Genomic DNA, 27,026 nt, shown 5'->3' with positions numbered 1-27,026 from the left:
ATGGGGCTTCTCGTGGATCGCAGGAGGTTGAAGTCTCAACCCTAGCAGCCCAGAAAGAAGGGAGCCCCCTCACTTCCAGGACAACCTGTTGCGCCTTCTATCTCCTCCCCTGCGCGCGGTTTCCCCGCCTCGGCCCCCAGCACCTGATTGGCAGGAGTCGCTACCCAACCCTGGTCTCGGGGCCTCCTCCCCGGACTCACGATTGGCCTCCTGGGAGGACTGGAGTAAGGGGGTGCGAGGGGTGGGATTTCCCTCAAAGCTCAGGGTCCCGGGACCTGGAAAGGAGGAGTGGAGGAGACTCGGTTCTCCGCGCGTCTGAGTCGCGAGCCGTGGGGCTGGGCCGGCCGGGATGGTGTAGCCTCCCCGCGCAGCTCCAGCCTGGACCGCGCCGGGCCACTTTCCCATCCTTCTGGTCCAGCCTCGGCTACAGCGAGACCCCGCGGGCGCCGTGCGGAGTTGCTGGCACTTTCCGGAGGACGCTCTCACCTCCTGCCCGGGACTGGGACTGAGTGCGCTCTCCAGGGGACCGGGCTGAGCCGTCACAACCGGACCATGCGAGCCACCGGGACCCCCGGGGTAACCGAGCGCACGCGCCCCGCAGGAAACCCCACCAAGTCTCCACCGACGCCCCCGACGCCGCCCGGGCTGGTGCTGCTGCTTCTCCTGTCGCTGGTAAGCCGCGTCCGGGCACAGCCCCCTGACCCCGGCCGGGCCGTGCTGTCCCCGGACCTCGCGGGGGTTGCAGGGGTCCCCGCCGAAGAAGCCATAGTGCTGGCGAACCGCGGGCTCCGGGTGCCCTTCGGCCGTGAGGTCTGGCTGGATCCGTTGCAGGACCTAGTGCTGCAGGTGCAACCGGGGGATCGGTGCGCAGTGACCGTGCTAGACAACGACGCGCTGGCCCAGCGGCCCGGCCGCCTGAGTCCCAAGCGCTTCCCCTGCGACTTCGGCGCGGGAGAGGTGCGCTACTCGCACCTGGGCGCGCGCAGCCCGTCGCGGGATCGAGTCCGGCTGCAGCTGCGCTACGACGCGCCGGGAGGGGCGGCCGTGCTCCCCTTGGTGCTGGAGGTGGAGGTGGTCTTCACCCAGCTGGAGGTTGTGACGCGAAACCTGCCCCTGGTCGTGGAGGAGCTGCTGGGGACCAGCAACGCCCTGGACGCGCGGAGCCTGGAATTCGCCTACCAGCCTGAGACCGAGGAGTGTCGCGTGGGCATCCTGTCTGGTTTGGGCGCGCTGCCTCGCTACGGGGAACTTCTTCACTACCCGCAGGTCCCGGGCCCGGCCAGCAAGGGGGACACCCAGGAGCCCCTCCTGATGGACTGCAAAGCATTCCAGGAGCTGGGCGTGCGCTACCGCCACACCGCCCCCAGTCGCTCTCCGAACAGGGACTGGGTGCCCATGGTGGTGGAGCTGCGATCGCGAGGGTCTCCTGTGGGCAGCCCAGCTTTGAAGCGCGAGCACTTCCAAGTGCTGGTGAGAATCCGAGGAGGGGCTGAGAACACTGCCCCCAAGCCCAGCTTTGTGGCCATGATGATGATGGAGGTGGACCAGTTTGTCCTCACCGCCCTGACCCCAGACATGCTGGCAGCCGAGGATGCTGAGAGTGCCCCAGACTTGCTGATCTTCAATCTCACCTCTCCGTTCCAGCCCGGCCAGGGCTTCCTGGTGAGCACTGACGACCGCAGCCTGCCGCTCTCCTCCTTCACTCAGAGGGATTTGCACCTCCTGAAGATTGCCTATCAGCCCCCCTCTGAAGACTCTGACCAGGAGCGTCTCTTTGAACTCGAGCTGGAAGTAGTGGACCCGGAAGGTGCTGCCTCCGATCCTTTTTCCTTCATGGTAGTGGTGAAGCCCATGAACACACTGGCTCCAGTGGTCACCCGGAACACTGGTCTCATTCTCTACGAGGGCCAGTCTCGGCCCCTCACTGGCCCTGCAGGCAGTGGACCACAAAACTTGGTCATCAGTGATGAAGACGACTTAGAGGCCGTACAGCTAGAGGTGGTGGCTGGGCTCCGGCATGGTCAGCTTGTCCTTCTGGGTGCCTCCAGTGGCAACTCTGCCCCTAAGACCTTTACTGTAGCTGAGCTAGCAGCCGGCCGAGTGGTCTACCATCACGATGACAAAGACGGCTCACTAAGTGACAACCTCATACTCCGAATGGTGGACGGAGGACGCAGGCACCAGGTGCAGTTTCTGTTCCCCATCACCTTAGTGCCTGTGGATGACCAGCCACCAGTCCTCAATGCCAACACGGGGCTGATGCTGGCAGAGGGTGAAACTGTGCCCATCTTGCCCCAAGCTCTGAGTGCAACTGACATGGACTCAGAGGACTCTTTGCTGCTTTTTGTGCTGGAGGCACCCTCCTCCACTGCAGGGCATCTGCTTCTCCGCCAGACCCATCCTCCCCAGGGGGAGGAGATGCTTCTCGGGAGCCCTTGGAGAAAACAGGGAGTGTTCTATGAGAAAACAGTGACAGAGTGGCGGCAGCGAGACATAACCGAGGGGAGACTTTTCTACAGGCACTCTGGGCCCCACAGTCCTGGGCCAGTGATTGACCAGTTCACATTTCGTGTCCAGGATAACCATGACCCCCCTAATAAGTCTGGGCTACAGAGGTTCGTGATACGCATTCATCCCGTGGACCGCCTCCCTCCTGAGCTGGGCAGTGGCTGTCCCCTTCGGATGGTGGTACAGGAATCCCAGCTCACACCACTGAGGAAGAAGTGGCTACGCTACACGGACCTGGACACAGATGACAGAGAACTCCGTTACACGGTGACCCAGCCCCCGATGGACACAGATGAAAACCACTCACCAGCCCCGTTGGGCACCTTGGTCCTGACTGACGATCCTTCGGTGGTGGTGGCCCATTTTACACAAGCTCAGGTCAACCACCATAAAATTGCTTACAGGCCTCCAGATCAGGAGCTGGGAGTGGCTGCCCGAGTGGCCCAGTTTCAGTTCCAGGTGGAGGACCAAGCTGGGAACGTGGCTCCAGGCACCTTCACCTTTTACTTGCAGCCAGTGGACAACCAGCCACCCGAAATCCTCAACACTGGCTTCACCGTTCAGGAGAAGAGCCATCACATCCTGAGTGAGACTGAGTTGGGTGTGAATGATGTGGACACTGATGTGGCCCACATCACCTTCACTGTCATACAGGTGCCCAAACATGGCCACATGAAGCTGTCTGGACAGGTACTGCATGTTGGTGGGATTTTCCACTTGGAGGACATAAAACAGGGTCGGATTTCCTACGCCCATAATGAGGCTGAGTCTCTGACCGATAGCTGCTCCTTGGAGGTCAGTGATGGACACCACGTGGTACCCATCACTCTCAGAGTGAATGTCCGGCCCATGGACGGTGAGCTGCCTGTGCTGAGCCTTCCTGCAGGCACTCTGGGGTCCTATCTAGACGTTTTAGAAAATGGGGCTACTGAAATCACTGCCAATGTTATCAGGGGGACCAATGGGGACGCTGATGATTTGATGTTGACTTTCCTCTTGGAAGATGCACCCCTATATGGAGAAATCTTGGTCAATGGAGTTCCAGCAGAGCAGTTTACCCAAAGAGACATCTTGGAGGGCTCCGTTGTCTACTCTCACACAAGTGGGGAGATAGGTCTCTTGCCCAAAGAAGACTCTTTCAACCTGAGTCTGTCGGATATGTCTCAAGAATGGAGAATAGGTGGTAACACTATCCAAGGAGTTACCGTGTGGGTGACCATCCTCCCTGTTGACAGCCAGGCCCCAGAAATTTCTGTAGGTGAACAGTTTATCGTTCTGGAAGGCGATAAAAGCGTTATAACCTCAATGCACATAAGTGCTGAAGACATCGATTCTCTCAATGATGACATCTTGTGCACCATCATCATTCAGCCTACCTCGGGTTACGTGGAGAACATCTCTCCAGCCCCTGGCTCTGAAAAATCGAGAGCAGGAATTGCTATAAGTGCTTTCACTCTGAAAGATCTCAGGCAAGGTCACATAAACTACGTCCAGAGTGTCCATAAAGGAGTAGAACCAGTGGAAGACAGATTTATATTTCGCTGTTCTGATGGCATTAACTTTTCAGAGAGACATTTTTTCCCCATTGTAATCATTCCCACCAACGATGAACAGCCAGAAATATTCATCAGGGAATTTATGGTGATGGAAGGCATGAGTCTGGTGGTTGATACACCCATCCTCAATGCCGCTGATGCTGATGTTCCCCCAGATGACTTAACTTTCACTATTACCAAGGTTCCCACCCACGGTCACATCATGAACCAGCTGATAAACGGCACGGTTTTGGTGGAAAGCTTCACCTTGGACCAGATCATAGAGAGTTCCAGCATCATTTATGAGCACGATGACTCTGAGACTCAGGAAGACAGTTTCGTGATTAAACTCACAGATGGTAGGCACTCTGTGGAAAAGACGGTCCTCATTATGGTTATTCCTGTTGATGACGAGACCCCTAGGATGGCCATCAATAATGGACTGGAAATAGAAATCGGGGAAACCAAAATTATCAACAACAGAATATTAATGGCAACTGATTTAGATTCTGAAGACAAATTCTTGGTTTACATTATTCGTTATGGGCCAGGACATGGCTTATTACAGAGACAAACACCGACGGGTGTCTTTGAAAATATCACATTGGGCATGAATTTTACCCAGGATGAAGTAGACAGAAATTTGATTCAGTATGTCCATTTTGGGCAAGAGGGCATTCGGGATCTAATTAAATTTGACGTGACTGATGGAATCAATGCACTCATAGATCGCTACTTTTATGTGTCTATTGGAAGCCCTGACATTGTCTTCCCCGATGTGATAAGTAAAGGAGTGTCCTTGAAGGAAGGTGGTAAGGTCACCCTTACGACAGATCTACTGAGCACTAGTGACTTGAACAGTCCTGATGAAAACTTAGTTTTTACCATCACCAGGGCTCCCATGAGAGGCCACTTAGAAAGCACAGACCAACCTCGAGTGTCTATCACATCTTTCACTCAGCTCCAACTGGCTGGCAATAAAATCTACTATATCCACACAGCTGATGATGAGGTAAAGATGGACAGTTTTGAGTTTCAAGTCACTGATGGACGTAACCCTGTCTTCCGGACATTCCGTATCTCCATCAGCGATGTGGACAACAAAAAGCCAGTGGTCACCATCCATAACCTGGTTGTCAGCGAAGGTGAAAAGAAGCTGATTACTCCCTTTGAACTCACTGTGGAAGACAGGGATACCCCAGACAAACTTTTGAAATTCACTGTCACCCAGGTGCCTGTTCATGGTCAACTCCTGTTCAACAATACCAGACCCGCCATGATTTTTACCAAGCAGGACTTGAATGAAAACTTAATCAGCTACAGACATGATGGTACTGAGTCAAGTGAAGACAGCTTCTCCTTCACGGTGACTGATGGTTCCCATACAGAGTTCTATGTTTTTCCTGATACAGCATTTGAAACAAGAAGACCCCAAGTAATGAAGATCCGGATCTTAGCTGTTGACAACAGAGTCCCCCAAATTGTAGTGAACAAAGGGGCCTCTACGCTTCGCACTCTTGCCACAGGCCACTTGGGGTTCATGATCACAAGTAAAGTATTGAAAGCAGAGGACAGAGACAGCTTGCATGTTTCTCTCCGGTTTATTGTGACGGAGGCCCCCCGACATGGATATCTCCTCAACCTGGGCCAAGGCAACCACAGTGTGACTGAGTTTACGCAAGGTATGGTTCACTTTTCTTTCTTTATAATCAAAGGGCACTCCAAGTCTTACTTCTTGAGAAATGGCTGTCACTGATAACTTTGTAAGTAGAGCATCAAATTAGAGGCCAGGGAGGACTTCCCTGGTGGTCTAGTGGTTAAGACTCCATGCTTCCAACGCACGGAGTGTGGGTTTGATCGCTGGTCCAGGAACTAAGATCCCATGTGCCACATAGTGCTGCCAAAAATAATTAAATTAAAAAATAGAGTCCAAGGAAAGAGAAGGAAAGGGAAATAAAGGAAAGGCGAAAATACAGGGACTCTGTTTCCTAAGAGAACAGCTCCCTTCTTGCCATATGTCCCACTGTAGTGACCTTCATTAGTAGGAGTATTGTATTTTGAAAATATAAGCTAAGATGCCAAAGAAAGAGCTGAACTTCGGTGAATTAAATTTGAAACAGGCTTTTCAACTGTGTTCCATCAGCCCCAGTTTTCCTCTGAGCGACCTGTTTTATATGCGGAAGACAGTTCATGAAGCATGTTAGCATCTTAGAAAAGGATGTGCTTTCTAAATTTTCTGAATCCACATTATTATTATTAACAGCCACCATTCAAATAGGGGCCTCCCGGGTGGTGCAGTGGTCAAGAATTCATCTGCTAATGCGGGAGACACAAGAGACACAGGTTCCATCCCTGGATCAGGAAGATCCCTTGGAGTAGAAAATTGCAATCCACTTCAGTACTCTTGCCTGGGAAATTCCACTGATAGAGGAGCCTGGGAGCTATAGACTGTGGAATTGCAGAGTCTGACATGACTGAGCAAATCAGTGTGTTACCATTCAAATAGACCCTTCCAATTTGTATTAATTTGGTTGCTTTTTAGAGGGTTGTTCTAAGACTGTTACTGTTGTTAGCAACTTTGTAATGAAAATAGAAAGATGTGTTTATATTTACTTTGTAGATTTTAGAATTTTTATAAGATTTTATGAGACTAACACCTGTCCAAAGATATAATGGGTAAACACTTATCTAGATTTAGAATGATTATATACGTACAAGGCACGTTACCTGAACCACACAAGGAAAGAAAGTATATTTAATAATGTATAAGACCAGGTGGCACTAGCGGTAAAGAACCTGCCTGCTAATGCAGGAGACGTAAGAGACACGGGTTTGATCCCTGGGTTGGGAAGTCCCCTGGAGGAGGGCATGGCGACTCGCTCCAGTGTTCTTGCCTGGAGAACCTAATGGACAGAGGAGTCTGGGGTCGCGAAGAGTCAGACACGACTGAAGTGACTTAGCACAAGCAAGAAGACAGAAAGCCCATCACCAAAATATATATCCAGTTCATTGTTAAGAGCCTAAAGATATTTTAACAAAATTAGTAGGAGGAAATTATTTTCTCATTTCAAACCTCTCTGCCCTGTGTCAAACACAGTAACAAACTGCATTGCCTCAAGTATCTGCATTCTCGGAGATGAGTGCATTTTTGTAACCTTGATTTTCTTTGTGTGTCCACAGAGTCTGAGACAGGAAGGGCAGGTGACCTGTGCAGAGTTACTCAGTGACTAAAGGGAGAAGCCCATTCAATCTGCTGGCTTGGGAGTTAGACCTCTGTTTTCTAGAATGTGCAACTTTCACTACAAAGAGCTTTGGGTTGCTTTCATGAAAATCTCACCCTTGTCAGAATGGAAACCAGATCTCTCCTGTGTGAGCTCTGTGGGTTCGAGATGGAGTTAAACCCCAGGGCTTCCCAAGGGGGAGTGTTATTGTCCTGTAACAGTGTTAGACTCTTAGATAACAAATGCTTTAATAAACATGGATATCGCAGGGTGTAAAGTAAACTGCTTCTCTGTTTTAGATTCTGGCAAATAGCCCTACCCTTCAACCTCCTGATTCTTGGCTGAAAGCCTGAATATATATCCTAGGGCCTGCAGGGACAGGAAAACTTCTGGGTGCCAAGTGTCATGCCAGACCAGCAGGAAACTTGTGTGTGAAGGTTTTCTGAGGATAGAGATGCATGCGCTCTTGCAGTGGTTTCTTTTCTTGGAAAGGAAAGAGGATGCAAGGAATAGTGAAAGGATATTCTTTAGAGGATTGAAAATGTTACTTCAAACGAATCCTATGATCAGGAAAAAGAATCTGATTTTAGTGATTAAAAAAAAAAAGAATTTCTGAATGAAAATAGGGCAAAGATATTTAATTTAAATTCCATGGACCAAGTCCAACAGCTCAAAATATTGGAATATTATTTCCTGTATACTGAGCCATTAACTCATGCTATTTCAGTACAGACCATTGCTGTCATTGACTTGGAATCACTGTGATTGCTTCTTATAGTCATTTGTAAATATAGAGTAGCTGTGAGTTTATTATAAAAAGTGAATATAATTTTTTAAGATTACATTTTAAGAGAAAGCATCATGTTCCAATGAGAATGCAAATATGGAACATGGGAAAATTGTTTTTATTTAATCACACAGGACTCATTTCAACAAGTTGAGGCTGCTGTTTGATTCAGAGGCGTTATAATGGAAATTAGATGAGTGAGTAAAAACAGAGAACGCTCCGTTACAGTGGTTGCCATGGCTGCTCCTGCAGTAGAGGAAGAAATGTTGTTGTCGTTGTTCAGTCGCTCAGCCGTGTCCTACTCTTTGCGACCCCATGGACTACAGCACACCCGGCTCCTCTGTCCTCCACTGTCTCCCAGAGTTTGCTCAAATTCATGTCTATTGAGTCGGTGATGCTATCTAACCATTTCATCCTCTGCCAGAGGAAGTGGAAGCAGTGTCTAAAGTGACGACTGTGCTGTCTTTTTCTTTGTTTTATCCTGAAGGGACAAACTGAACGATATTTTGATGGATTTTCAATACACTGAATTAAGTCAGCTTAGCATATATGGCTTGGGAAGGTTATTGCCAAATAGATTGACTAAATGGTCCCTAAGAGAGAAAAAATAAGACATGATTTCTAAAACTTATTAACTTTCACTATTAGGAAAAGTAACCCAGGTAGAATTAGACAAATTAGGGAAATTTTTTAGTTCTTTTCAAACTTCATGTTTTGTCAAGGTAATGCTTCTTTGCTCCGTCCACCGCAGGTCTCAAGTACCAGGATTTTTTTTCTCTACAACAAATACATAGTAATATCTTATGGGAGATGATTTATCACTTTTAGAAATTTCCCCAAAGGTAACCAGGGTGTGGTTACGAGGAATGTCAATTAATTTAGAATTTAAAAAAAAAAAAACATGAAATGATTGTGTAGATAAACTGAAATAAATCTGATGCAAGTTTAAGAGCAAGAAGAAAATCTAGTTAATTATCCTAAGTTTACTTTAAAAAGACAGTATTTTGGCTATTAGGTTTTTATCTTTTTAATACTTTCGTACCTTAAGAGGAAAGTGTTTATATATATATAAACATAATATATATTCAGGCGCTCAGTCTTGTCTGACTCTTTGTGACTCCATGGACAGTAGCCCACCAGGCTCCTCTGTCCATGGATTTCCCGGGCAAGAATACTGGAGTGGGTTGCCATTGCCTTCTCCAGGGGATCTTCCCAACCCAGGGATTCAACCTATGTCTCCTGCATAGCAGGTGCATTCTTTAGCAACTGAGCCACCAGAGAAGCCCTATATATAATAGAAACATGTTTATATATATATATATGTGTGTGTGTGTACATGTATATAAATACGTATATATAAAAGTATATATCAGTATATACATTTTATATAAAATATAAAGGTACCTATAGAATAACTGTTATAACCAAAGTCTTTACTTGAGATTTTGAACAGTGCATTATTAAGAAAACTACAAAACGAGTTTTCGTTTGTTTCATCTAATCAAGAGTTTAGGTCTAACTTGGAGGGAAAATCTAACTCTTGAGTATCTTATAACTAAATTCATGTTCTCATTACTTTAAAAAAGAAAACTTCTGAAAAATCACCCTTGAAGTGGTCATTTGTTTTAATGAAACTATCTCCCAAGTTCTATAGTTTTTGTTTAGAAAACATTAATACAAGGACTGGGTGTTTTATTTTCTTTTTCTTATAGTACAGCCTTTGGATTCTCTTATAGAATTAAAGATGGAATGGGAACACTGGACCCAGGTCCTTCCACGTGACCAGATGATGTTGTCTTTCTGCTAAGCACCTCAGAGTCACAGCAGAGTTCCCTTCACTCCTCCACCAATAAAACTAAAGGCTGTGAAAATTGAGAGTTGTAAGAGTAAACTGGGAAAGAGCAGTACATGAGGCTTCACTCCTTACCCTACAGAAAACATCATCCATACGAAGGAAAAGATGCAAGTGTGGGCTACCAGACCTCCAGCCTCTTTAATTTTAGATTAAGATGCATTTGAGCCTTTATTGGGTGTAAGATCCTTGAGCAAAGGACTGTGGAAACAGAAAACAGAAATTTTCAACCTTCTACAAAAGGTAACCATGCAGAAAGAGGCAGAATTTGGGGAAATTGTAGCAGAGTTAGAAATGAAGTTCTAAGGGAGAACAAAACATCCTGAACTTGCTTTGTCCTGAAGTATCTTTATGCACAAGAAGGTACTGTTAACTATTAAATCAGATTTTCCCCTCTTCAAATGTCTGATGGTAAGCAAGTCACCTTTCAAATCTATGTGAGTCAAGGTAGATTGTATGTTGGAGCTGTAGAAGTTCATGGAGTAATTGGTCGTTTCTAATAGTCTGCATCACTTGAGGGGACTTCCCTGGCAGTCCAGTGATTCAGACTTCACCTTCCAATGCAGGGGGTACAAGTTCAATCCCAGGTCGGGGAGCTAAGATCCCGCATGCCTCGAAGCCAGAAAACCACAAACAGAAAATAGAAACACTTTGCATCACATGAGACTATTCCTTTCATAAAATCATTTCTTATATGTGATGCCTATAAACTCCATAGCTTGAACTGATTAAAGATCTTGCTGCTGTTGCTGCTAAGTCACTTCAGTCGTGTCCGACTCTGTGTGATCCCATAGATGGCAGCCCAGCAGGCTCCCCTGTCCCTGGGATTCTCCAGGCAAGAACACTGGAGTGGTTGCCATTTCCTTCTCCAATGCATGAAAGTGAAAAGTGAAAGTGAAGTTGCTCAGTCATATCCGACTCTTAGTGACCCCATGGACTGCAGCCTACCAGGCTCCTCTGTCCATAGGATTTTCCAGGCAAGATTACTGGAGTTGGGTGCCATTGCCTTCTCTGGATTAAAGATCTTAGAAGATGAATAAACCACACATGAGACAAATATTACTTACCCCTGTTGAAGCAATCTTTAGCCATGATCTTGATATTAAGTAATTTTGCAAATAACTACTTTCTGATTGGCCCAGATCTAGTCACAGGAGTGTCACAGGACAGAATGATGTTTGTTTTATTATGTTGTCTGTGTGGCATTGTTACGGAGAAAAACACAAAATGGATGAATAAATTTTAAAACTGTGAATTAGTCAATACTGAAAACAAACCATACCAGTGAACTTGATTGCTAGAATAGAAAGCAATAGAAAAAAAATTTCTTAGGCAGAATAATTTTTCATTCCAAATAAAGGTTTCAGCTTTGATTAGATGTTTTCTAAGTTCTCTTTGGTACTGGGTCATGATAGTAACTTCAATCTGTGGGTTTGTTTTTTTTTTTTCATTTTTTTTCTTTCAAAAATTTGGAGAGCTTAAAAACAGCCTGGTGTAACACAAGAGAAAAGAAACATTAGCCTAAAGGGAAAGCAGAGGAACCTCTGTCCTCTCAGGGCCAGGGAAGCAAAGGGTGTGATTTCTGTAGTGCCAGGAAATCTGCCATGCCTCAAAATATCTCCCTTTCCACCTGTCATGGAGTCTGACATTCCGTATTTAGATAGTCACTCCTTTGGTGCATGAACATGCAAATACCATTGGGAGGGGCAACACCTTGCTATTATTATAGCCTAACTCTTGCACTCTATTTATCCATGTAAGGGATCAGATTTCCAAGGGACAGCTGAAATCAAGGGGGCTTGGAGATAGGAGAAATAAGATAGCTCCTATTCCCTTAGGAGAAGAGGGCCTAAAGGTGGTTCAGAAGAGTAACAGCCAATAGGACTTACCATACGTGATGAGTCACTGGTTTTGCCCTAGTAATTAATCATCTTGTTGTTTGGTTGTTTTCTAGCTGACATTGATGATATGAAAATATGCTATGTCTTAAGAGAAGGGGCTAATGCCGTAAGTGACATATTCCACTTTACAGTTGAAGATGGGGGTAAGTATTCACTCTCCTGTTAGTGCAAACAAGGAGAGTGGCTTTTATTCATTGCTCTTTGACAGCCTTCATACAAGGAATCTGTATCAAGTATCAGTTTAGGCTCACCTAAATTTATATGGAGTGAATTTGGTATTTTCTCTAGAAAATCTTACGTTCTCAATCTGACACAATCCTACTCTGCAATGAATGTGAATACATGTTCTAGTTATATTATTTTTGTCTTGTGATTTGTAAAGCACTAAAGAGAAAGATCTATATAAACAGGATCCTCATGTCCAGTTGTTCAGATTTTGCTCTGCATAAAGCTGCCTACTTGAGGTGACAAGAAGATGTTGACCCAGCCAGCCCCACTTGCAAAGCATGTCCTATCTAGCTGTGTTTGCCCAAAGTGGGTGCCTTTTTCTAATTTGCTTGAGTGCTGTGTGGACCAAGGCTGGTGGATGGTACATAGCATTCACCAAGAGATCAATGTAAATATATGTTTCAACTCATCAAGTTCAGTATGTCTAACGATTGTCTTAGTTTGGGAAATTAAGTGACTTAGTCTAGCTAAACTTTTCCTTAGTGGAGCCTCAATACTTCAGAGACTAGACTATGACCTGAGATCTAAGTCACCTCAGTAATTTTTTTGTCATCTCTCCCTCGGTGCCCTGACTCACATTGTTCAGTTCTCTTCCTCACCCTAGGAGGAAAACTGGCCACTTCCAGATTGATCGTAAAGATGTTTGTGTTCTCGTTTGCTCTCAGAAGAAGCAAAAGAGCCTCAGAAAGAATGTGTGAATAGGACACAGGAAATGAGGGGACATGTGTGCAAGGGAACAGAGAGAGAAATAATTCCAATTCAGTCATCTGTTTCTTTATGACACCTTATACAAACACACACTGTTCTGTCATCTATCTCAAAAAGATTCCAGGCTCACCCTTCCTATTTTTTGAAGTATTAAATAGTGCTTGTTTAAAGTATCATTGGACGTAACAGGATCGCAAGCTCTGAAAAGTGACATCTACTGAGTGTGTGCCAGAGAGGCAAAAAAAAAAAAGTGTCAATTTGGGTTCAACTAAATTTAGTAGGTTTAATAACTTTATTTTTTAGCAACCAAATTATACTTTACTATTTGACATATTGATAAGTGAATCTTAGGAAACCAAGTTCTGAGAAGGAAATCAATTTATAGAAAACTAATCTGCTTGTTGAATCTTGCTGCTCAAATGGGAAATTTCACTGTGAGTAAACTTTAGAATGAGACTCTGAAATAATTCAAATTTGTATTTTATATACATATATTTGTGTGTATATATATACACACACACACACATATTTATTGGCTTCCCAGGTGGCATAGTGGTAAAGAATCTGCCTGCCATGCAGGAGACCCAGGAGATATGAGACACAGGATTTATCCCTGGGTCAAGAAGCTCTCCTGGAGGAGGCAATGACAACCCACTCCAGTATTCTTTCTTGCCTGGAGAATCCCACAGACAGAGGAGTGTAGCAGGCTACAGTCCATAGAGTCACAAAAAGTCAGACACAACTGAGCGTCTGAGCATGCACACACACATATTTATATTTATATATATATATATGTCTTCCCTCATAGCTCAGTTGGTAAAGAATCCACCTGCAATGCAGAAGACTCTGGTTCAGTTTCCTGGGTCGGGAAGATCCACTGGAGAGGGGATACACTACCCACTCCAGTATTCTTGGGCTTCCTTTGTGACTCAGACGGTAAGGAAGGGAAGAAAGTGAAGAGAAGTCCCTCAGTCATGTCCAACTCTTTTCGACCCCATGGTCTGTAGCCCACCAGGCTCCTCAGTCCATGGGATTTTCCAGGCATGAATACTGGAGTGTGCTGCCATTTCCTTCTCCAGGGGATCTTCCCGAACCAGGGATCGAACCTGGGTCTCCAGCATTGTAGGCAGATGCTTTACCATCCAAGCTACCAGGGAAGCCTGCAATGTGGGAGACCTGGGTTTGATTCCTGGGTTGGGAAGATCCCCTGGAGAAGGGAACGGCTACCCACTCCAGTATTCTGGCCTGGAGAATTCCATGGACTGTATAGTCCATGAGGTTGCAAAGAGCTGGACATGAGTGAGCAACTTTCACTTTTCATATAGATATATATAAAATATAAACTTAAGGACTAAATTGTTGGCTTAAAGCACCATGTATATATCTCAGAATGACTGAATAAACCTCAATAACCAAAGTATCATTTTCTTTAAAATTGCCAAAAAAGTTTGAAATCCGATGACTACAATTCCAAGACATCATAGCCTTTGTTTTTCTATATGTTTTACTTTTTCTTTCTTTTTATTCACATATATGCTCTGTTATTTTGAACATTTCTTTCCTTAGCTGGATGGACTTTTAGTATTTACTCTGAAATTTTGGTCTGTATTCAAACATTAGAAAACATTACGCTGTATCATATTTCAAAATATTAAGTGAGGAATGACTAGCTGAAGAGACTGGGTTTATTTTTGGATTTGCTGGAAAAATGGATGAGCCTCTAAAGACTGTGCTTATGGAAATAGGAACTAAATCATTTTGGGAGCTTTTTCAGAGCTAGCGTATCGTGTGAGAGAGAAAACTTCCAGAGATATTGTCCTTTGCTGTTTTCTTCCCCCCTGACAATGTGTTGCTTATAGGGTTCAGGCAGATTCTGGCAACTTTCGGTGGAACAGAATTTATTTTTAATTTCCCCAATGCGAGAAAATTTCTCTTTGACAGAATAATCATAGAGACCTGCAAGGGTAAAAACTGAAAAGTCACATATGTATTTCAAAATATTTTTAGTCTGATACTTATTTTTTGCATTGTCTATAACATATCCTTATATTTGAATGAGAAGTGCAATGCTATTTAAACTTACAGAGGATATTGAGTGAAATTCTTCTGTTTGGAAAGTGTGAGGTATTTTGACAAACAGAAGTAAAACAAAAATTTTTTTTGCAATATTTGTGAGAAAAGAAAAAAATAATTGTCTTTCCTTTCTACAAAAATATTATACTAAGAATTTTAAATTTTTTCTGACCTAGCTATTTATCTTCTAGTTGTACAGTCAATAATTTCACCAAAATATACTCTAGAAAAGACCTATTTTATAGACTGTAATAGAAACACGTATTTTCAATATGGTCAGATGTAACAATGAAAATTTCATGAACTAGATGACATATTTATGAAGACACATTTATGATATCATTTAACACTTCTCAAAGATATGTATGTCTCAGGAATTATGGCAGGCACTTGAATCTTATGAACAAGGATTAGCCTTGCTTCTCAGTTGGAAGGATCTAGGTCTTGGAATAGCCAGATAACTTCCCCAAACACGACCATCATTCCAGAAAGTAACAAGAGCTCCTCAAGGTTATTTATTCTTCCCATCCATTTGATGACAGACTTTTTAGACCAGAGGGTTTGGTTATTGAATTCAGCTGTTGTGACTTATTGTCATTTATCAATATTTTATTAACTATCCTGGTGGCTCAGTAGTAAAGAATCTGCTTATCAGTCCAGGAGATGTAGGTTCAATTCTTGGGTCGAGAATACCCGCTCGAGAAGGAAATGGTAACCCACTCTAGTATTCTTGCTTGGGAAATCCCATGGACAGAGGAGCCTAGCAGGCTACATACAGTCCATGGGGTCACAAAGAGTTGGACACGACTTAGCTACTAAACAACAGCAATCAATACTTTATATAATTTTGTAAGCATATCAATAAGCCATTCTCATGAAATATATGAAATGCTTTTAGCATTTCACATCTGGGAAGCAAGTCAAAGTCTCATGTCAGAAAACCAGGAACTCTCTACCACCAATTCTCTCTTCAACGCACTAAATTCACTTTCTTCAAATCTACCATATTTATTTTAGGATAGCAACTGTCTAAATAAATTTACTAGAGCAAATAGAATCTTCAAATAATCTTAAAAATAAAATATAGCTTTTAATTTCAGGAATCGAGAATGGGAGAAGAGAGGGAGGAGAACAGAAAACTAAAATCTTCTGTTTCAGATTTAATTATCATAAGAACCTGGCTAGCCACAGAATTCTTCTCTTAACATGAAGTGATGGACTGGGACCATCCATTACTAATGGGTGGTGCTTAGGATAGAGTTTCTACTTTTCAGTTTTTGGAGGGCTTGGGGGCAATTACCAGATGACTGGACCATAGAGTTATCTATTGGAAGAATAGATAATGTCAGAATTTTCACCTCAAGGGGTTACTACTCTGTTTGGACTTAATGAATGTTGCTTAATATAGCAGGTATGTATTATACACAAACACGTGTATTCATACCACATGCACACATACTCAATATGTCATTATTCTTTCAATTAGATCTTATATCAAAACCATCATTTATGTAATTTTGCCTTCATAGCTCCCAGCATGGTTAAATATATATATGGCAGATGAGGAAACTGAATCACAGATAGGTAACTGACCTCTTGCAAGTTGCATAATGAGGCAGCTAGAGGCCAGTTCGAATCTCGAATTCTTTCCCCAAATTAGTAACTTCGACACATTCAGGAGAGACTTAAGAGGGCGGAATGCTCAAATCCTCTGGTTTCTCCAGACTGAGACTTGCATGTTTGATAGAGGAGACTGAAGAGCTCAGTTTGGTTCAGTTCAGTCACTCAGTCGTGTCCAACTCTTTGCAACCCCATGGACAGCAGCACATCAGGCTACCCTGTGCATCACCAACTCCCGGAGCTTGCTCAAACTCATGTCCATTGAGTCAGTGATGCCATGCAACCATCTCATCCTCCGTCGTCCCCTTCTCCTCCCACCTTCAATCTTTCCCAGCATCAGGGTCTTCTCCAATGAGTCAGTTCTCATCAGGTGGCCAAAGTACTGGAGTTTCAGCTTCAGCATCAGTCCTTACAATGAGTATTCAGGACTGATTTCCTTTAGGATGGACAGCTTGGATCTCCTTGCTGTCCAAGAGTCTTCTCCAACAACACAGTTCAAAAGCATCAGTTCTTCAGCGCTCAGCTTTCTTTACAGTCCAACTCTCACATCCATACATGACCACTGGAAAAACCATAGCCTCGACTAGATGGACCTTTGTTGGCAAAGTAATGTCTCTGCTTTTGAATATACTATCTAGGTTGGTCATAACTATTCTTCCAAGGAGTAAGCGTCTTTTAATTTCATGGCTGCAGTCACCATCTGCAGTGATTTTGGAGTGCAAAAATCTGAAGTCTGACACTGTTTCCACTGTTTCCCCATCTATTTGCCATGAAATGATGGGACCAGATGACATGATCTTCGTTTTCCGAAAGTTGAGTTTTAAGCCAACTTTTTCACTTTCCTCCTTTTACCTATCAGAAGACTGGATCTGCTGATAGGTAAAAGTTCTGCATCCTTTGGAATATAGTATTTTATTTTAGAATGCCTTAAAGGTCACTGTATCCTAACACTTATAGTATTCTTTCCTGGTACCACACTGTCATTTTTCTAACTACATGTGGAGAAGAATGTATTCTTTCTAAAGTTAAACACAAGTCAAATCAATCTTAAGATACCATTTTATACTTGTTTTATTAATTAGAAAGAAACTTTAAAAAAATTCACCGCAGGGATTATGATGAAACAGTTACACTTCCAAACTATTTGTGAAGTTGAAAACTAAGAAAATGAAGTTGAAGAAACATCTCTGGGTTGTAGATGGAGTCAGGAAGGCTGTAAGACTCCACTTGAGACATAGCTTAACAGAAGTAAAGCCTCGCAGGCACATGTATGTCACCATGTGAACAATAGCAATCTGGAAATTGCTCTAAATGCCAATAAAAATAAGAAGAGCTTTTTAGTAATGGTATCAACATCAGAAAACGTTATACAGACCTGAAAATTCATAATTATAAAGTCTGTCGTAATGTAATTCTTAAAATGCTCATTAGTAATGAAATATGTGTGTTGGAATATTAATAAAGAGCATGCAGCAATTCCCTGGTGATCCAGTGGTTAAGACTCTGGACTTTCATTGCTAAGCGCCCACGTTCAATCCCTGGTGGGCTTCCCTGATGCCTCAGACGGTAAAGAATCCACCTGGAATGCAGAGACCCAGGTTTGATCCCTGGGTTGGGAAGATTCCCTGGAGAAGAAAATGTCTTCTTGACTGAAGAGAAAAATCCCATGGACAGAGGAGCCTGGCAAGCTACAGTCCATGGGGTCACAAAGAGTCAGACATGACTGAGCGACTAACACTTTTACTGTTAGAGTACTAAAGTCCAACAAACAGTGTGGTGCAGCCAAAAACAAACAAACAAACAAACAAACAAATGGAAATATTATATCAAAATAGGCCATCCATCCAGATTTTCTGGGGCCAAACCACACATGCGTTTTCACAGTTACAATCTAAAAGATCTGATTCTGGAGTTAGGAAATGTGCTTCTGTTATCTGTGGCTTCTGCTGAGGAGATTTCTTACCTGAGTGTGCGTTACAATCACCTATGTGAGTGCATGCTTGCTCTGTCTGACTCTATGTACCCCCATGCACTGCAGCCCACCAGACTCCTCTGTCCATGGAATTTTCCAGGCAAGAATACTGGAGTGTGTTGCCATTTCCTCCTCTAGGGGATCTTCCCAACTCAGGGATGGAACCCTGTGTCTCCTGCCTTGGCAGGTGGATTCTTTACCACTGTACCGCCTGGATTTAGCTAAACTGTCTTCCATGTCTTTTGTTTTTATTCTTTATGCCTTCTCAAGAGTAACTCAGTATAATAATAATATAGACTTGGAAAATATATCCTATCTTGATAATTGCCTCTTTGAATGAAATTCCAGATCTAGTACTATGGAATTTTGTTGGAAGAAAAAAGCATGTGTTCTTTTATTTTTCTTTTATTTTTTTATTAGAGTATAGTGGCTTTACAATGTTGTATTAGTTTCTGCTGTACGACAAAGTGAATCAGCCACACATTTTACCTGTATCCTCTCTTCCTTGGGTTTCCTTCCCACTTAGGTCATCTCAGAGCATTGAGTAGAGTTTCCTGCGCTACACACTGGGTTCCCATTAGTGATTTACTTTATACATAGTAGTTTTATGCGTCAATGTCCCAATCCATCCCACCCCACCTTTCCCCCCTTGTTATCCACCTTTGTTCTATATGTCTGTGTCTCTATTTCGGAGAAAAGCACACATTTTTTTCTCCCTTTTTTAACAGAGCATTTCTTGCCCGATTTCTTCTCAGCATTTAACTCTGTAATTTTCTTATTCTCACATTCTGCGTATTTTAACATGGAAACGCTCCTGTCCCTTTTTAGTTTTCTCTCCAATAAACTCCTGTAGCTCTTGATTATGATGTGAAACCCAGTCTCAGGTAGCTGTTCAGGCATGCCCCACCCTCAGCCCTAATGACGGTTAATCACTCTTCAACTTTCGACTCAAATGTCATTCCCTCTCTTGAGTTGTTCCCAACGTGTTGATAACAAAATTTGCCATGCCTTTTGTGTGTGTGTGCGCGCGCTTCTGTCCCTGTCTTTATTTATAACAAGAATGTTGTATCCTGATCATTTGCTACTGTGAAGATCTTCATTAGTAGAGAAGAAACTTTTTCAAATCAAAAAGATGTCATTAATCTCTATACCACAGTGCCTGCACATGGGTGAACACAGTAAATATTTCACAGATATTAATATAAGTGAATAGACAAATGGCAAAAAGAAGCTCTATTTTATATAAGGATCGGTTAAATAGTAGTCTATGAAAAGCTCTTATAAACAATTCCCGGGGGACCTGTGCATTCTTTTAAAACATTCTCTTATCCTAGCATTAATTTAAATCCCTGTGGCACCAAAAAAGATTTTTAGTAAAGCTTTCACATTTTTAAACACATGGAACTAACTCCTATAAAAATGCCTTTGAAATCTTCAGTGAAATATACTTAAGACTGAAGAGATTCATAGTAAACACCAGTTTAGAGCTCATGTTACGCTTAAAGAATTCTTTTCAGAAAATAAAATAGTTGACAGTATATTATATAAACAATTGTATCATATAATGCAATTTTAAAAATTTAAAGAGATATAGACATTTTTTATAAATCACTGAAATATTTAAGTCAGAACCACTGCCTAAAGTCGCCCAGTTTTTTTGCCTCATGTGAGACAACTTGACAACAAGAAGAGAAGCAGAAAGTATATTAGCATAAAATATCCTCAACTCTTATTAAAGAGTCATTATGTACATTTTTTCTCTTTCTTGTTTCAAGTCTCAAAGTGTCAGCATCAGATTCATCAGATTCATCAGATTCATGATACTTTGCTTTTTCTGTGCTCTCTCTTGATTAACAATGTTGTGATAGTTTCAGGTATACGCAAAGGGATTCAGTTATGCATATACATATATCCATTCTTTTTCAAGTTCTTTTCCCCTTCGGTTATTACAAAATATTAAGCAAAAGTTCCCTGTGCTATACAGTAGGTCCTTGTTGGTTATCTGTTGTAAATATAGCAGTGTGTACATGTCAACCCTAAACTCTGACATAAATTAAGATACTTCTTGATGGGCAGAAGAAAGAGCTAGGATATGTGATCATCTGGCTGGTTATACTAAGTAGGAGGGGCCCCGCTTTTTCTCCATTATGAAAATTGGTTGGCCATTTCCTCCTTTCAGCTCTCATATGACACGGGCACGCCGACTAAGAGAGTCTGTCTCTGGTTTTGGCACTGAAACCGGGGTGTCAGACATAATATGTGTGTTGGCCATTGTAAGGCATCTGGTCCGTAGCCAGACGTGTGTTGCCACTGTCTTTGATTGTGCTTTGTGGTGCCTAGTTTTTCATCCACCAAGATCCCTAATTCATATGCTATTGAAAGTATAAATAGCTTCTTGACATAGTAAAAAAAAGACTGCAGAGTCATTTCTGTACGTGAAATGTCAGTGGAGGACGAGTCTTTCAGATTTTTAGTCCGTACTTGACGATTGAATAGTCAAGACACAAGGAGACTGGACGCTTTTCATTCTGGCGAGGAGGAGCACGACTTTCTGCTGGAAGGTGACCAGTAACTTTACGGTTTAAGGCAAAGTCATTATTGATAATTAGCTTGAATTTTAAGCAAGGCTGGAAAAATATAGATAAGTGCAATAAGTCGGAAAACAAGGTCTGAGTACAAGCATTAAAAGATTATACAAATATTCAGCTGAGAGGGAAAAAAAGCAAGCATCCTTGGCAATAAAGTTAATTGCTAGTGACATGAGAACCAGAGGAAAGGTACTAGTGTCTCAGGGAGTTATAATAAGACAGTGAAGTAATGTCAGGCACTGATGCAAGTATTTTTTAATCTGTAAGAGAGCATAGATCCACTAGAAAACTGATCCTGGGAGGAGGTGTTGGTGACTATGGCATAATGTTTGTAAGCCTTTCTTTTTTCATTGAGCAGTTCAGAACAGTTCAAGGCATCAAGCTCTTTCAATGCCAGACCCCTGCCTTTAAAAGCAGGAATCAGGAATTCTCCTGCAGTCCAGTCGTTAGGATGCCATGCTTCCATTGCAAGGGTACTGGTTCAATCCCTGGTCAGGGAACTAAGATTCCGCAAGCCACTAAAATCACATGGCCAAAAAAGAAAAATAAAATAAAATAAAATAAAAACTAAAAGTATGAATCTATAAAATATCTGTGCTGTATTCATGAAAGAAGTCGTACTTTTAAAATAGAAAAGTATAAACTACATTTTATTAGTTATTATTCTTTAAGTTCATTTCAAAATTTTATGGATGTACTATTTTTATTAGCTTTAGTTCAGAGGAAGCTTTTTCTAAATTGTTAAATCTTCCCATGAATATGAATCTGTATTAGATATATCTTTTTGTTGTTGTTGTTTATACTACTACTACTACTAAGTTGCTTCAGTCGTGTCCAATTCTGTGTGACCCCATAGACGGCAGCCCACCAGGCTCTGCCGTCCCTGGGATTCTCCAGGCAAGAACACTGGAGTGGGTTGCCATTTCCTTCTCCAATGCATGAAAGGGAAAAGTGAAAGTGAAGTCACTCAGTCATGTCCAAATCTTCGCGACCCCATGGACTGCAGCCCACCAGGCTCCTCCGTCCATGGGATTTTCCAGGCAAGAGTACTGGAGTGGGGTGCCATTGCCATCTCCCTTCTTGTTTATAGCAGCTTTATTTTAACTGTCAGCAATTGAAAGCAACCAAGATGAGTATTAGACACATCTTTGAAGTTTAACCTGGTTCTATGTTTACTCTCACAACAAATGATCATCACCTTTTAAAAACTAAGCAAATGTTTCATGAGTGATTAAAATACCACAGTTTCAAATCAAATATTTATTCGTGGTATGTATTACATAACTCAAAAATATTCCAGTCTGTCTCTTTAAGTTTGCTCTGGGCAGTCAGGAGAAATAAAATATGGTGTTCAATGGTCTAGTACACAGTTGTAGCTAGTATAATTGTATATTTGTTAGACTGTAAGAATACAATGGGGTTTCCCTAGCGGCTCAGATGGTAAAGAATGTGCCTGCAATGCAGGAGACCCAGGTTCAATCCCTGGGTGGGGAAGATCCCCTGGAGAAGGAAATGGCTACCCACTCCAGTATTCTTGCCTTGAGAATCCCATGGACAGAGGAGCCTGGTGGACTATGTCCATGGGGTTGCAAAGAGTCGGACACGACTTCAGGTGGCACTAGTGATAAAGAACCTACCAGCCAGTGCAGGAGACATAAAGAGATGCAGGTTCCATTCCTGGGTCTGGAAGATCCCCTGGAGGAGGGCATGGCAGCCCACTCCAGGAATCTTGCTTGGAGATTTCCTTGAACAGAGGAGCCTGGCAGGCTACAGCCCACAGGATCGCACAGAGTCAGACACAAAGAAAGTGACTTAGCACACACGCACACACTTAAGAATACAGTAAAACCAGAATGCAATGAAAGAGTTTCTATGGTGAAAGTTACTGGGTGAAAATAATTTCCTTATTCATTTGTTTCTTGAATTACTCAGCAAGTACTTTTGGAGCAGCCACTGTTTCAGGTGTCTATTGGGATCTTGAAAAACAGTGACAGTCATGGCAATTATGATCTGATCTGAGGTTCTGATAGGTATGGGTAATAGAACAAATACAACACGTATACTTTGTTTAAACTGTTGCAGAGGTTATCAGTAAATCCAAGATAAAGATGCACCTATCAGGAAAGCCTTCAGAAACGTGATGTTTAAACTTAGACTTAGGATGAGATGAAACTGCCACAGGAAGAAGGGAGGAAGAAATGTTCCAGGTGGAAGGAAAAGCATGTGCAAAGGCCCTGAGCTTTGTGTGTTCAAGGGACAGAAGAGCATCAACACACCTGGAGCCCAGTTAATAAATGAATGAGTAGCACCAGGCAGTGGGTGCCAGAGAGCTAGACGGGGGCCAGATGGTACAGAGCCTGACAAATCCAGGATAGCAATTCAGATTTTGTTCTAAGGGAAAGAGAAGCCCTCAGATCTTTTTAAAACAAGGGAATTCACAAGTTTATGTTTTCAGATGATGGCTCTTGTAGCGGTAGAGAGTCAAGGGGGCATTTCAAGGAGGAAGAAGGGAGACTGATGTAGGGCTGATGCAGGAAGACAGATGTGATATGGAGAGGAGGATGGGCTTGCATAATTTCACATCTCAGTCTACGGGACTTACTGATGGATTGGAAAAAGGAGAACGTGAACATGATGCTGGGTTTCTTGGCCAGAAGAGAGTGGTGTTGCATTCACTGAGATGGGAAAGACTAGAGGGGCATGGAAACAGTCTAAAGGGGGAAATGAAGAGGTCACTTCAAACATCTTAATTATAAGATGTCTTACTTCTTTGAAATGTGTACACAGGAAGGCCAGTCTCTTGACCCTGTGTATCTTCCTTTCCATCAGAGTGAGGGGAACTGGAACAAATAGAGGTTCTGCCTCTGACAAGAATTGGTGATATGACCCTAGGCCAGGAGACTGAACCTTTCTCAGCCTCAGTTTCATTTGTAAAGTGGGACAATAATAGCACCTGGGTTCTTTTGAAGATTTCAGTAAAATTATTCATGGAAATAGGATCATTCATAGTAGCAGCTGTGCAGGTAGCTACTACAGTGAGAGTCTCCAGAGCTTTTCTTTTTTCTTTTCCTTGCTTTCATTTTCCCTAGCTCCCTTCCTCCTTCTGTCCTTTTCTTTCCTCCTTTCTCTTGCCTTTCTCACAGTAACTGTGTGTAAAGTTTAACCGTCTGTTTTTGTTAGAAAGATGGGATAGGAGGGATGAAAGTGGAAAGATAATTAACATTTCTTCAGTGCTGACTTTAAAGGCTAAGAATGCTTCCAAAGTTATTGGACTACTAGCAAGTAGCTAAGCTACGATTTCCATTAATCTAATAATAATGAATTTCCAATTTGGCCAATCCATGGAAATGCAAAACACTATACTTCTTGAGCTCACTGTACATGTTTTATTTCTCTTTTTTGATGCTTGGAAGTGTACATTTTATAGACTTGAACATTAAATATAGTAACTCACTTTTACCCAAACATAGTACTCCAAACGTCTCGATTTAACAGTTGTGGGAGGTTTGAAGGATAGTTTTTATTGCAAGTCTAATACGCTGGGCTGCAACCAGCTGAAGATAGTGATAACATACCATGTTTGTCCAGGTCTTAGAATCAACTAAATATATTTAGTACAGAATGCTGCAGTCATGCAGCTGACAGATTTATAAAGAAAAAAACAATTCAATAAATGCATCTTTGAGAAAATTAGTAAATTTAAGTAATAAGGAAGCATATATTTTTAAATTCTTCATTGAGGTCATTGGAAAAGAAGAACTGTGGATATTTAATTTTTGTTCCTAACATTTTCCTTAAAAGCTTGGTATTGCTTATGCAAATGATTTGTAGTAGACAGATACTTCTTGATTCTGTGTAATAAAAATGTGAAATCTTATTTACCTATGATATCACAAGAAAACTAGTTGCTTTTTAAAACTTTGTCCCTCTAATGTTCTTATAAATAGTGTTTGAGTTATTACTTTATAGATTTTATTTGGGCTACCCTTGTGGCTCAGCTGATAAAGAATCTGCCTGCAATGTGGGAGACCTGGCTTGGGAAGATCCCCTGGAGAAGGGAAAGGCTACCCATTCTAGTATTCTGGCCTGGAGAATTCCATGGACCGTATAGTCCATGGGGTCACAAAGAATCAGACACGACTGAGCAACTTTCACACATTTTATTTAGCAGCCTTGTTTATTTGTTTCTCCCTTGTAAGGGTTAAAGCCATGGATCTTTCTGCAATATTCCAGTGAAGTCAAAGGGACAAATGTCATACTTAATCCTGACTGCAAATAAGGGAAAATATGGTTTATTAAAGCTTAACATTGTGATAAAGTGAGGAATATATGAACCACACACATATATACACACAAAAATATAGATGCTTTGGTTCTTGTTTGACAAATGTAGATCAATTTCATAATGTACATTTCTTGGGAGCAATAATGTTTATGTAAATGAAGGGGAAAAGTTTTCCTGAACATTTAGGAAAACATTTAAATGTTTTCATTTAAATGTTTACATTTAAAACAGTGTAAATTAACTAAAATCACTAATTTATTGACCTGTTTCTGCCCCCAAGAATAAAAAATCAATTGCCAAGCCATGTTGCATAAGTGATTTTTCACTTAGGGAATAAATAATATAAATATTAGGTTAAGAAAACAATGTATCTTTAGATGGCTATAGTGTTGTTATGGTAGAAGATTCCAGAATAAATTATTCAGTTATTTCTAGTACTGTCTCGGGTAAGATTCACTTTTTGCCAATGCTATTAATATTCATGGTACTAAGAAATTCAAAAGAAAAGATTAAGGGAACATAATTATCTCGCTATATTTGGTTTTCAGTTTAGAACTACTTTTTATCCTTCGTATTAATTGTGAAGAAAGATTAGAAAATAGCATGTTTAGAGTATCTTTTGATGAAGGAAGCCAGGACGCAATTCTCCTCGTTTTGTTTCAAGACAGCTCTTATGACTTTCCTCCAAACTGAGACAGCAGACCTGCCTGTTCTCCGTTTCTTCACTGGTTTCCTTGGTGCAGAAAGGTCTGATCATTTCATCCTGGTAATGCCCTGCCTGTTACCTTTAACTCCATTTATTAGAGGCATGATTGGAGAACACTGAAAACAGTGTTTTCAAGCGTAGCTCAAGAGAGCCACTTCAGAAATTGAAAATTAAGTGGTAAAACTGGTCAGTAGACTTCAGAAATCCAAGAGCCGGAAAAGAACTGTTTTGTGTTCCCATAGTCTTTCTCTTGCTTTACATGTTTATGTAGAAATAGCCCCAAATTAAATGCACTGCGTCATTGCTCTAGAATTAAGAAAGGTAAGCTACGCTTAAACATTTAAGAAATTGTTGGCATTGAAAAAAAAAGATTTGATGAGTGAGTTGTGTTATAATCTTACGCTTGAAACACTTTTATAAAGCTCATATACATATACATAGCTCAGTATATTAACAAGCTTATGGTATGCTATTATTATTTCATTGTGGCTGCACTGGGTCTTCGATGCTGGGCAGGCTTTTCTCCAGCTGCATCCAGCAGCCGCTACTCTCTAGTTGTGGTGGGCGGGCTTCTCATTGTGGTGGCTTCTCTAGCGTGGGCTCTAGGGCACACAGGCTCAGTGGTTGTGGCACATGGGCTCAGTTGCCCCATGACATGTGGACTCTTTCTGGACCAGGGAACGAACCAGTGTCCACCGCATTGGCAGGCGGATTCTTTACCACCGGACCAGCAGGGAAGTCTTCTTATACTATTTTTAATTATTTATGCTGCCATTTATACAATAATTTAAAAATTTTGTTTCAATGTCATCTTTTATTTCAAGAAGCTTTTACAAGCTAAAGGATGCCTTCCCGGGGCAGTGATTTGACACAAGATCAAACTCTTCCCTCACTTTTGTCATTATTGTTGCTCACTGTTATTTGGTCATTCAGTCGTGTCTAACTCTTTGCGACCCCATGGACTGCAGCATGCCAGGCTTCCCTGTCCTCCACTGTCTCCCAGAATTTACTCAAACTCATGTCCATTGAGTCAGTGATGCAA

At 42.2% G+C, this 27,026-nt stretch overlaps 1 protein-coding gene across 1 annotated transcript in view; it reads left to right on the top strand.

The window, feature by feature from the left end:
* The first annotated feature begins 255 nt into the window (after positions 1-255).
* Positions 256-27,026, top strand: part of FREM2 (FRAS1 related extracellular matrix 2) — a 161,196-nt gene continuing 134,425 nt past the window's right edge. Inside the window, exons 1-2 of the mRNA XM_027973602.2 lie at positions 256-5,725; positions 11,858-11,947. Coding sequence (XP_027829403.2) covers positions 553-5,725; positions 11,858-11,947 — 5,263 coding nt within the window. The 5' untranslated portion in view covers positions 256-552. The remainder of the gene's footprint in view (positions 5,726-11,857; positions 11,948-27,026) is intronic.

The sequence above is a fragment of the Ovis aries genome, chromosome 10 (assembly GCF_016772045.2).
Source record: "Ovis aries strain OAR_USU_Benz2616 breed Rambouillet chromosome 10, ARS-UI_Ramb_v3.0, whole genome shotgun sequence".
Classification (NCBI taxonomy): domain Eukaryota; kingdom Metazoa; phylum Chordata; class Mammalia; order Artiodactyla; family Bovidae; genus Ovis; species Ovis aries.
Note: the sequence above shows the minus strand (reverse complement) of the source record. Positions and strands in the feature narration are given on the sequence as shown.